This window comes from Crotalus tigris, unplaced genomic scaffold (assembly GCF_016545835.1).
Source record: "Crotalus tigris isolate CLP2741 ecotype Arizona unplaced genomic scaffold, ASM1654583v1 scf7180000018825.4774228, whole genome shotgun sequence".
Classification (NCBI taxonomy): domain Eukaryota; kingdom Metazoa; phylum Chordata; class Lepidosauria; order Squamata; family Viperidae; genus Crotalus; species Crotalus tigris.
The window spans coordinates 3412162-3425300 of record NW_024097215.1 but is presented as its reverse complement, the minus strand read 5'-3'; the positions used below and the strand labels follow the sequence as shown (position 1 = coordinate 3425300).

Below are 13139 nucleotides of genomic sequence, written 5' to 3'. Positions count from 1 at the left end.
GGCTATTCTATGCATAGTATTTATATGGTGCTTGTTGTGTTTAGCTTTTTAGTTGTTGATTGGGATGTTGATGGCTGGCTATTAAGTCTCTAAGCTACTTAAATCTAGATGCTGCTTAAAATAAGTAGTAAGTACTAATTGGGCTACCTTGTAATGGCCATTTTCTGGGCTTATGGGCACTCCATTCTTCTTCCATGAGACGATGGGCTCAGGATGTCCCAGTGGAGGCACACACTGCAACAACCACGGTTCCCCAATTGTCACCTTCAAGTCATTAGGATGAAGTCGGAATTCCTCTTCTAGGACTACAAAGAAACAAAAGCGTCCAAAACCAATTTTTGATAGGTGGATTTTCATCCTTCCACCCCATTTTTAGTTCATTCTCAGAAACTCGTAGAAGAATAACGATGTTGACCTCAGCGGCCAAGTAACTGGAATAAGCCTTCCAAGACTGTCATTGGATTCCAGAATTGTTTCTTATCAGTTGAGAATGACCCTGTAGGCAATGATGATATCCAGCGAGCTTCATTTTTTTTAACTTTGAAAAAAAATGGCAAAAATATAACAACTATCACAAGATTAATTGGTACCCAAAATTAATTCCACAGGGCCATCCTGTTTTAATCCTAAAGAGATATAGTTCCTGTCACTTGATAGTAGAGCTTGAGGCTTTTGGACATTTGATGTTTTTAAATACATTTGGTATGTATTTATACATAATAATTAATCATGCTTTATGCTAACCATATCTTATTGAGTAAGATCCAATGAATTATGTTAACACAGACATTTTGGAAATCAGGGTTCATGGCTTGAAATTTGTGTACATCAGGCTATCATGGTTAGCATAGCAAACCATGGCTTAGCGCACTTAAGATGCAATCAACTGACTTTGTCCTTAACATTGGGATGAGCCTTTCTGGAGAGATAAATTCCTTTCAGTGAACCCTCTAAAAAGACTACCTCACTGGAGGTCCTCCTCACAACATCCTGTAGTAATGAAATAAGAGCTGGAGTAGCTGTTGATGGGAAAATGCTTTAGTTGGTTTGTCTCCCTTAAAGATAATAATTGCCTTGACAGCCTGAACTGGGAAGGCAATCTGAATGCAAAACCCTGCAGAGAGGAAAAACAAGGAATTCTTTATCCTTTGCCATTCAGCCTTTACAATGTTGCCTGTTTCCTGCATTTGTTCCCCATGGAGGATGTGAATCTTTTGTGATACAATCAAAACTCCAGGAGATGAGTCAAATGCTTACTTGCAGGGTTCCTACCTTCGGATATTATTCTTCCTAGATATTTTTAGACCAGCCGGAGGTTTTAAAAATCATCTTAATTAAAAAGAGAAGTTAAACGGAAGCAAGTATACCGAAAAGCAAAGCAGGAATGTCCAGCATGATTTTTATATTCAAGAATGCCTTTGGCCCTCACATAAATCTCCTGGGTATTTTTAGAAAGTAACTGACTGCTTCGATCTATGTCACTGGTGGCAAACCTATGGCACGCATGCTAGAGGCGGCACGCGGAGCCCTCTCTGTGGGCACGCACTATCACCCCAGCACACATGGTCTCTAAAAGTTTGCCATCACTGGCCTAAGGCCAGCCAGCCTGGAGCCGCCATTGGGGAGCCCACCGTCCCACCCACCAGAGACCCCCTGGATCTCCCCCAACCCTGCCCTGCCCGGCTCCCACAGGTGTCCTCCCCATAAGCAACATCGAGGTGGCCACGCCCACCCCGGCCATGCCCAACCAGTCTGCCATGACTACTGCGGCCACACCCATCCAGTGGCCACACCCACCCACTCTGCCACGCCCACTGTAGCTGCACCCACCAAGTGGGCCACACCCACCCGACACCTGGTGATACATAAGTGAATTTTGGGTTGCAGTTTGGGCACTCAGCCTCTAAAAGGTTCGCTATCACTGATCTATGTTTTGTTTGGAAAAGCACTCAGGAAAAAAAAGAGAGAGAGAGAAATGGCTTTCTAGAGCAGTGGTCCCCAACCTTTCCGGCTTTGTGGACTGGCAATAGGGGGAGGGAGAGGAAATGGTTCTGTTCAAGTGACAGGCATACACACATGCAGCTCCATTTGTAATAATAGATTGTCAAGGTTGAGAAACATTTCGGACTAAACTTCTGATAATGTGGAATAATGAACAATCACTAAAATAATGATGTGTCTGCATAATAACTGGAATAGTGCTGTGTTAGTAGTATGTGACTAACCTAATGCGCATTGCACTTGGATACAATGTATGTAGCAAACTCTCCATTGTATACCCGTGAGAAACGAACCTAATGTATTATAATGTGTATTTCAATGTGTATTCCTTTGTTCCTGAGAAAAAAGGAAAGTATAAAACTGAAGCCTGAACCCACCCTTGGGGTTCAGAATTGCTTGTTGCTATTGCTTCTGAACCTGTATAATAAATCTCTCTGCTAAAACTCTCTGGAATTCTTAAGAGTCCTTTCGTTTTCCACAAGACTGAGGGCAAAGCAAAACCTCTGCATCTGAGTAACCATTACACAAAAAGTTAGTACTCCCAACGTTTTTTTAAGGATTTAACCCAGGGGTCTCCAAACTTGGCAACTTTAAGACTTGTGGACTTCAACTTCCAGTATTCCTCAGCCAGCATGATTTAGCCAATATTTGAGACAGCTGAAAAGTGCCACTTCAAAAAAAAAAAAGTCTGGATACATGAAACAGTGTTCTTGTATCTGCTCTCTGAAATACTCCAGCCTAGGATCCACCCATCCCAGTTTTCACACATTTGTAGCCAATTTGCTCAGAGGGAGATTCACACTTCTAGCAAAATGCCAAAACAACATCTACTTCCCTGCTGATTTTGTTTGAAAGGGGCGCATCAAGAAGGAAGCTGGAGGAAGGAAAATGCCACCATTGCTGACTCCTGGAGCACCTGTTTGGCATCCTTTCCTGGCTCGGCCTGACAGCCAGCCAGAGAGGGCAGTTCACTGCGAGAAATGTACCAAAAAGGCAGCCTTTTCTGGCACACTTGATTGAGCCTGGCTAGCAGAAGCATCTCCCAAGCCATCTTTACTTGTATGAATATTTATAGCTGACAAACACCACCGTGAGCCTTCGTGACGGACCACGGGAGCTGAAGGGAATCTGATCAGTAATGAAGTGTTAATTGGAGAGTCTCCAGGCCTGCTTATTAAAGAGGAATTCTAATTGCATTAATAATTTGAGCTGCACAACTCTACAGGGAAGACATTTTCGATGCCAAGGTGGAGAGAAAACGTTGCGGACTGAGAAAAGGCATGGGATGTTTGGCATCCAGCCCTTATCTCATATATGATTGTGTTTAGTTGCAAGGAAACAAAAAAGTATGATAGCTTAGTGCACAGAGACCCACAGACATGTACACACACACACACACACACACACACAGAGAGAGAGAAAGAGAGAGAGAGAGAGAGAGAGAGAGAATACATCCCATATCTTGTGTTCCAATTATTCTTTTAATTATTTTCTTTCAACTGATTTATCTTATTATTATTCTTGATGCATTGCTTACTCTCTCCCTGAGGCCTCTGCATCATTTATTTATTTATTTCTACAGAAATTGCTACCTTGTTTTCTTCATTCCAAAATGGGGGGGGGAAACAACCCACAACGTGGCTCATAAAACTTAAAGCAAATTTTTTTTTACAAAAAAAAGCCACATAAACAAAATAGATGTTTTATTTTATTAGCCACATGAAAGAAATCTGAAAAAGCAACCTGCTCAAATAAAGACGTGGAGAGAGCAAACTGATTCCACTGAAGAACCGAATTCAAAGTTCGTTTCATTTTAAGCAGGATGGCAAATCCTCTCTTGAAGCAGAGAGTTCCACGTGCAGGGCCTGGACACAAAAAGCATCTTCCTGTGGCTTAACAATGACCCAGAAGGGAAATGCAAATGAGATGCAAAAATGAACAAATATTTTAATTAGCCAGCTCCCAAGTTCTCTAGCGAAGTGAAAAAGCTTTTAATGGCTTGTCTTAGGATTTCGAAGTCAACATGTTCCATAAGCACAGAATCCTCCTGGCTGCAGATTGGCAGAGCTTAATTGAGAACAGAAAGAGGCTGGCTGTATAATTTGTTTTTTTTTTCTTTTTTCTTTTTAATACCTCGACTTTCTCCCCAGAAAGGGGGGTTTAGGTTCTGTGCACCTTCTGCCTGATTCTAATCTCTTTTAGTACCTTTGGATCTCAAAAACCTCGAAGGTTAGGGAAAAAAAAAATACCATGCAAACCTGGGAATAGGGAGGGCCAAATCTGATGCTGGATTTCTTAGGACAGGATTCTGCCTCGGGGAACACTGAGATTGAAGGTGACAACTTGAATAGAACGGAACAGAATTTCCTGTCCCTAAAACACTCGGATGCATAAAATTTACTTATTTGCTTGTTTATGGAATATATGTGCTGCTCATCTCACCGTCCAAATCCATTATCCTAACTAATATTGATTAGTCAGCTAGATGGAACAGATTTGTCAGCCAGATTGCTCCGCATCTTACGTATCCTGTTGCAGAATTTAGCCACACTTAAAGAGATAAGAGGCATTGGAATCTGACAGTTAAGAGGTTTAAACAGAACAGATCAGTGTCTCCAGGATATTTAATTAAATGTGGAATTAGCAACTCACAGCAAGGGTCGGGCATAAATGGAGAGCACAGTAAGGCACGTGAGATGGTTTGGATAGCTCCTTCACCATATGGGCAGACTCAGGATTTGAATGCAATCCCTTTGTATCTCCTCCCTAAAACCTCTGATGTGTCAAACTGTGTCAGGATCATGGCCCAGCTTAGTTTAGGAGCAGTGATTTGATTTAAGTATCCAGCAGGTCGGTAGGAAATGTGAGGGCTACTTAAAAAAAATTATCTTTGGGGAAGGACATGAAGTCTGCTTGATTGCCGGTATTCTTGAGATGCTGCTTGATTGCCTCTCTTGTATGTTCTTGCCCCAGCATGCACACTTAAATTAAGGAAATGCCCCAAAGTTCCAGTTTCTTGTGTATCTCTGTGGCCCAGGAAGAAACGAATTGGTAATGGAATGCATGGGTGACCTTGAGGAAAGGGAAGAAGGGGTGCTGCCTAAGGAAACATCAGAGAAGAAAGACCGGAGCCCCCAGTGGCTAAACGGTCAGAGAAAGAAACTTAGGAAGGATCCACCCTAATGGAGCAAGCAGCTGAAAGTGGAGGTTGGGAAGTTTGTACTTTCAGACTTGCAAGTTTGATGTTGGCCTCCCCAGGTAAACTGGACAGGTAACTTGACTAGGTGAGCTAAATCTACTTTATTGCAGAATCATGCAAGCCTAAAAGTACAAACTTCCCTGCCCTCCTATTTTAACTGCTTGCTTTATTGAGACAGGGGGTTGGACTCAATGACCTCCAAGGTCCCTTCCAACTTTTTTATTATTATTATTATGGATCATCGCACAGTCAGCCAGATGTTCAGACTGGATTTGGCATTTTGTCTACCTATCGAGTCATTATTATTATTATTATTATTATTATGTCCTTGGCCTGCACACTTTCTGATTGTGAGCTATGCTGCCTCTTATATAATAATAATAATAATAATAATAATAATAATAATAATAATAATAATAATAATAATAATGTTGGAAAGGACCTTGGAGGTCATCTAGTCCAACTCCTGCTCAGGCAGGAAACCCTATATACCATTTCAGACAAATGGATGTCCAGTCTCTTCTTAAAGACTTCCACTGTTGGAGCATTCACAGCTTCTGGAGGCAGGTTGTTCCACTGGGTAATTGTTCTGACTGTCAGGAAGTTTCTCCTTAGTTCTAAATTGCTTCTCTCTTTGGTTAGTTTCCATCCGTTGCTTCTTGTCCTGCCTTCAGGCGCCTTGGAGAATAGCTTGACTCCCTCTTCTTTGTGGCAGCCCCTGAGATAGTGGAACACAGCTATCATGTCTCCCTTTGTCCTTCTCTTCATTAGACTAAACCATTATCTGACCGTTTCATTTGTCCCGTCTCCCAAGGTCTTTCCCACATATATCATTACAGGATAACTGGAGGAGGAGGAGGAGGAGGAGGAGGAGGAGGAGGAGGAGGAGGAGCTTAAGGAAGCAGCTGAACGAGTTTGTGGGATGTTCTGCTGTCCAACATGCATTTTATCACCACAACCTGCTCTCTTTGCCAACCTCTTGAGAGGGAGAGGGAGGGGAAGGTAACCATTAGGTAACTGGGTGGATCCTTCCTAAGTTTCTTTCTCTGACCATTAAGGCACAGGGGATTCCTGCTGCAGTTTCCTAGGCATCACCTCCTCTCCCCTTTCTTCAAGGTCGCCCATGCATTCCATTACAAGGAGAGGAACCTGAAATAAATGGCCAACCACGGCAGTTGAGACATAGCTGTCTCTTTGTCCTGGCTAAGACAATACAGAAAGGACAGTAGTATCCCTTCATACTGAATAGGCTCAAAGAAACAAGCTCAGCACAAAGTGCTGGGATGAGGGGTAAACAAGGCTTCTTCCTGAAGGTTACTACTATTGCAAATTCCCCAAGATCTTTCAGTGCCTTACCTTCTAAATAGAGCGATGCATTCTTACTCATGGCTTTACCCAGGTGGTTCCTGGCCAGGCAATGGTACACCCCCTCGTCTGATTTTCCCTTCTCCTGGCTGAGGCGGAGGAAGAAGAGCGACCCATCTGGGAGGAGGGTAGGCTGGGCAGTAGCATCATCTTTGCTGGGTTTCACGTACTTTCCGTTGCGATACCACTCAATGGCGGGAGCTGGGTTCCCATCAGCACGACAGTTCATGGTGGCGGGTTGATCCTTACGCACCACAAGATTGGAAGGGTGGTCAAGAATCTGGGGGGCAAATTCCATGGAGCGAGACTTTGAACCTGGAAGAAGGAGAAAGGGGGAGAGGAAGCAGAAATATGCTCACTGATCTGGTTTTCCCCCTCCCCAGCCAATCTTTCACCTTTGACTTGCTCTACTTTTTGCTGTCAAGGTTATTACCATCCTCTCCTCTGTGTTATGGCTTTGCAATTGCTAGAGTCCCATTGTGGTGGCCCTCTCTGTGCCTCTGTTAATCTAAATGGGAAGAGCTGGGATGTGTTTTTTGTTTCTTGCTAATCTTCAGTTTTTCCTCCTTTAACAGGGTGATGAGTATGACAATGACCGAAACCATGTTAAGATCTTGTAAGAAGAGAGAAAGCTTCACCTCTGAACAGTTGCTGATGAGAGGTAAGAGCTTTTAACTAGAGCTGTGATGGCAAACCTTTTAGAGACCGAGTGCCCAAAAATCAGCCCCCACCCTGCCCGCTCCGCCCCCTGCTCCATCCACCTTACCCTGCCCACCCCACGCTCCACCCCCACCCCACCCACCCACAGGGCCACCCACCACCTCCACAGCCCACCACAGCAGATCACCCAGGTGGCCCTGCAGTGCCATGGTGGCCACCCCCTGTGCCCTGCAACATCATCTGCATGCAATGGGACATGGGGGGCATGGGGGGAGGCAGGGCTGGGGTGACAGCACATGTGCCCACAGAGAAGGCAATGAGTGCCACCTCTGGCATGCGTGCCATAGCTTCGCCACCACTGAACTAGAGTTTGATAGTGGGGGGGGGTAGAGGACAGGAGATAGGAACTCTCTGAAGAAGTTATGGACCAAGTACCTCCATAACCTATGAATTACGGAATAGCCAGACTGCTGCCTGTCTAACTTGCTTCACAGGGTTATAATGAAGTTAGATGTAGGAGATAAACAGGCTGAGCCCAAGGGAGGGGTCAAGCACATCATCAGTCTTGAATCCTTTCACGCTCACAATAGATCTAAGCCCTACCCATAGCTGACTCTTGTCTACTGTCAATTTGCCTTGACCATTAGTAGTTCAGATTCTTGTAGAAAGCTTTAGCATACAATAAACCTGTATTCATCTGAAGCACTCTGGCTCCTGATTTCTTACACTTGACATGAAATGTTAAAAGATCATGGATGCACCCTTGAATAAAACAGAGAAAAGTAGAGTACCCTTATAAGAAAGCTACAGAGGAGGTCCTGAGATAGCAACTGTGTTTTTAGTATTCTAAAGTATAAGCAGTGGGGGGATTCAGCCAGTTCACACCAGTTTGGCAGAAACGGTAGCTAATTTTTTTGTTGCCCAGGCCCAGAATGGACTTCCGGAAGAGAACTGGTTGTTCACATATTTGAATCCCTCCACTGAGTATAAGTATTATTAAACAACAATCATTTTAAAAAAAAAGAAATACACATCTTTAGCCTTCAAGCATCAGAATTTATAAAACTTCCCTTCATCTTCCACCATTTCGTATGTACAATGATATTCTATGAATATGAATTCTCGGAGAGTCCAACTCATTGTTATCACACACGGTCATTCTTCTGGAACTTCCTCTGCAAAGCTTCCTGACAATGTCACCTTGAAGGAGACTGAGAGCCATGGACCACCAGTCACAATGAAAAGTCTCATGGGTCTTTCAAATACAATAGGCTCTCTCTGTTCCTCTGGTCCAGGTGCAGCTAACTTTCCTAATCACGACTTCATAAAAATTGTCCTTAAGCCTATCACAGTGCTTAAAATGACCTCTCTTTTTTTTTTAAAGCCATCTTTGCTTTTCTTTCTTGGCAATAATATGGTGAGAAGGAAATAGCAGTTCTGTTTGCTAAAAGTATAGGACAAACCCATGCGTACCTATGTGTCTCTCTGTGTATATGTGCATGTATATCTGTAAATTTTGCTCAGGTCCTAGGCCACAGCACATATATACTGACAGACAAGCAGACGGAAAAAGTAGTAATCTAAATGCTTTTACTTAGTTCATGTAAAGATAAATAACTTTTTACGTCAATCTAGTACCTGGGCCTTGAACAGAAGCATGGGAATAATGCACCTGAGACAAATCCTGAATTTTTGAGTTGTAGAATCATCTTGCTCTAAAGAATATAGAAAGACTCTTTTATCAGACTCCAAAGCTTAGTATCAGCCTTGTGAGGTAATGCAGACAAGAAGCACATACACAAGTTCCAGCTCTAACTTTATTGTAATTTTACATTAACAGAATCTTGCAAGCCTGGAAGTACAGACTGCCTCTTGTCTATTGTCTAATCTGCAGCTTTTCCTCCTGTCTCCTAGGATAGCAATAGCATTTGGACTTATATACTACTTCACAGTGCTTTACAGCCCTCTCTAAGTGGTTTACAGAGTCGGCATATGGCCCCCAACAATCTGGGTCCTCCTTTAGATTCAGATAGATTAGATAGATAGATAGATAGATAGATAGATAGATAGATAGATAGATAGATAGGTAGGTAGGTAGGTAGGTAGGTAGGTAGGTAGGTAGGCAGGCAGGCAGGCAGGCAGGCAGGCAGGCAGGCAGGCAGGCAGGCAGGCAGGCAGGCAGACAGACTATAGCAATAGCGCTTAGATGTATATTTCATTTCACACTGCTTTACAGCCCTCTCTAAGCAGTTTACAGAGTCAGCCTATTACCCCCAACAATCTGGGTCCTCAATTTACTGACCTAGAAAGGATGGAAGGCTGAGTCAACCTCAAGCTGGTGAGACTCGAACAGCAAAACTGTTGGCAGTCGGCAGTCAGCAGAAGTAGCCTGCAGTACTGCATTCTAATCATTGTGCCACCGTGACTCAAGATCATGCCCACATATCATTACAAATAAGGAGAAGAAGCAAATGAGTTATTTTCATAAATCCAAAATAAATCAAATTGGTTAAATTTGCTTGGCTAATTCAACAAAGTTTGCTGCCTGAAATAAATACCTAGGTGGGGCCCTATCTGTAGTCCGTGAACAAATCTAACTGGAAACAAGCAATGAATCAGGATCCTGATCCCACTTAGCCTAGTAGGCAGTTTTAGTTAAAGGGTATGAAAATTATGTGTACAGGACGTGCTGTCTTTTAATTAAAAAAAAATCCAGAGAAATATACAAAGCCAATCATAGTTTTCCCACTAGTACAAATATGCAACTTCCATCTGTCAAATGATCATGCTGGTAATGTGAAATAAACTCCAGCTAAGCTAATATAATTTTGGTTTGGTGTATTGTATCAACACACCAAACTGGACTGGAGGCTAAAATGTATGAAGAACGGTTGCAGGAATTGGGTACGTCTAGTTTAATGAAAAGAAGGACTAGGAGTGATATGAAAACAGTGTTCCAATATTTGAGGGGCTGCCACAAAGAAGAGGGGGTCAATCTATTTGCCAAAGCACCAGAAGGCTGGATAAGAAGCAAGGAACAGAAACTAACCAAAGAGAGAAGCAACCTAGAACTAAGGAGAAATATCCTGACAATTAGAACAATTAATCAGTGGAACAACTTGGCTCCAGAAATTGTGGGGGCTCCATCATTGGAGGTTTTAAAGACGAGATTGGACAACCACTTGTCTGAAATGGTACATAGGGTTTCCTACCTAAGCAGGGGGTTGGACTAGAAGACCTCCAAGGTCCTTTCCAACTGTGTTATTCTGTATTCTAATCTATAAACCACAGTCAGTGAATTTGTGTAATAGGTGAACACAGCTAATGCAAAGTAGTTGTTCTAGAACCATGTGTTAATCAAACCACCATTTTGCAATCACTGATCCTCTTCCATGCAACCAAACTGCAAGTATTATTTTTGCTGGTTTTAGAATTGCTGAAATCTAAGCTAATTTGCCTTAGGAAGTACTGGATTTTTGTAACGCTCAAGATATTAAAAACTTGTTTTTTGTGGTAGGAAAAGAAACAACAGATGGCAAGGGGCTGCCATCTCTGCTTCCTGCTGAGCACCGGTTTATGGATTGCAAGGGCCCAGATGCCACAAATATATAATGCCCCGGATACAGCAAATTTAAATGCAAAGCATCCAAAATAGCACAGAACAATTGATTCGGAACTGAAATTATTCTACTTCATATCTATAACAGTAAAGAAACTCTTTGAAACCAAAAGCACCTGTAAGCACCAGTTGCATCAAGGGAGAACAAATCCTCTGGCGCTGCTATTAGTAATGCAAGTAAATTTAAGAGGTGTTTGGAGCTACTCAGCTCTCCAAACTCCCCAAAATTCCAGATTATGGGACTCGGAGAGCCTTCTTCTCATCTTACAGCCAAATCTTAAACACGTTGATTCAGGAGCAAGGATAAGAGAGGATTCTTTTTGCAGATCTATGAGATTCTACCATGAGATCTGCCCACTCACCTTCCATTAATAGAAGCAATGCCCAAATCCAGAACCTTGTGGATTCAATGTACCTTCGTCTTGACATAGTTGCCTAATTGTTGTGCAGCTCCAGAGAACCTGGCACCCAAAGAGAGTCACTGGATGGGACCCTGCTCAGTGCCACTCCATTGTACCCCCAGAACTTTTAGGTTGTTTAATCCCACGCACATCACATGCACAAAAGGTTTCGCCCACTGCAGTCAGCTCTCCTCAAGCTGACCTCCTCCCAATTAACGGTGTGTCCATGTACGTATATTTTTCTTTTTCTGGCTACAGGACACAGGAAGGGGTGGTACTGGGTGTGAATTTTAGCTACAGCTATCTTCCAACTTCAGTTTGAAAGCACAGCTGCTTAAAAATGACACTTTGGCAGACAGCAGAAGCATTCTCGTTTCTTCCTGCTTCACAGTGGGACCCTGTCCTATTTTTAAACAGAAAAAAAATAACTTTTCTTCAAGCAGATTGTTTTACTCTAGTCTCTTCCCCTTCCCATGTCCCTTTCTTCAATTATTTCTACTTCAATCCGGCCTTGTGCTTATAGACCAAACAATACTGTGAAAATACAAATGGTTTTGGTAGCACAATGGGCGCTAATCATCAAGCTAAGCCAACGTAAAAATCCGAACTATAATTTCATACCTTCCTTCCCAAAATCTGGATTCTCCTTATTTTACTAAAAGTATAGTAGGCATTTACAATACAGTAGACATGTGATGAGACTAAGACAGTGGCACTCAGAAACACCACAGTATTTGATTATATAGCACTCACTTATCTCTAAATTGTAGTGCCTCCTACCTTTCAAAATGTTAATATGTATTTACTTTTTATACAGTAGTTGGATATACACGATATAAGGTACAATTACATGATAATGTCAGCTGCTTGAAAGCTTTGCTTATTCTGAAATTCACTTCTCATGAGCCAGTAAGATGTTCATCAAGATATAATTACCCTCTTTAAGAACTGTATGAAAATATGAGGCTATCTCTTAAGCATTATGTACATCCTACTTAATTGCAGAACAACGTTTTTCTTTGCAAGACAACATTTGCAGAATAGGATCATAAAAATCAAGATGGGATCCGCAATGGTGTATTCAAAGTTCCACCTTTCTTTTATGTGTTTCATACGTAACAATAGCAATAGCACTTAGAATTATATGCCGCTTCACAGGCCTTTACAGGCCTCTCTAAGCGGTTTACAGACTCAACCTATTGCCCCTAACAATCTGGGTTCTCATTTTAATGACCTCAGAAGGATGGAAGGCTGAGTCAACCTTGAGCCAGTCAGAATCGAATTCCTGGCAGTGAGCAGAATTAGCCTGCAATACTGCATTCGTACAACAAGAGGGCGGTGTGATGGCTCATAGTTAAGACGCTGAGCCGGAAAGCTGACAGCCCAGATTCAAGACCCAAGAGTCACATGACGGAATGAGCTCCTGTTACTCACCCAGCTCTTGTCAATCTAGTACCGTACTTTCCGGCGTATAAGACGACTTTCGCAAGCGTTAAAATTGGCACCGAAGTTGGGGGTCGTCTTATATGCCGAGTCGTCTTATACGCCGGAAATAACGGTAGTTTCTGGCGTATAAGATGACTTTCTAGGCATGCGACTCGGCGCCGAAGACAGGGGTCATCTTATACGCCAGGTCGCCTTATACGCCGGAATATACGGTAGTTTGAAAGCATACAAACGCAAGTAGATAAATAGGTACCATTTTGGTAGGAAAGTTATTGCATTCCATATTTTCATGCTAGCCAGATGATGACAGAAACATCTCTCAGACAACACAGGCTCCCTCGGCTGAGAATCAAGAGATGAGCACCGCCCCCTTGAGTTGGTCATGACTGGATAGCAGAAACCTTTAAACCAGGGGTAGGCAACCTTGGCTCTTTTATGACTCGTGGAC

General features: G+C 42.7%; 1 protein-coding gene across 1 annotated transcript in view; it reads right to left on the bottom strand.

Moving 5' to 3' along the window:
* The window catches only part of ROBO4 (roundabout guidance receptor 4), a 49567-nt gene extending 38091 nt beyond the window's left edge, over window positions 1-11476 (bottom strand). Inside the window, exons 1-3 of the mRNA XM_039356521.1 lie at window positions 11207-11476; window positions 6557-6880; window positions 148-305 (exon numbers count right to left, since the gene is read on the bottom strand). Coding sequence (XP_039212455.1) covers window positions 148-305; window positions 6557-6880; window positions 11207-11273 — 549 coding nt within the window. The 5' untranslated portion in view covers window positions 11274-11476. The remainder of the gene's footprint in view (window positions 1-147; window positions 306-6556; window positions 6881-11206) is intronic.
* Window positions 11477-13139: the final 1663 nt, after the last annotated feature.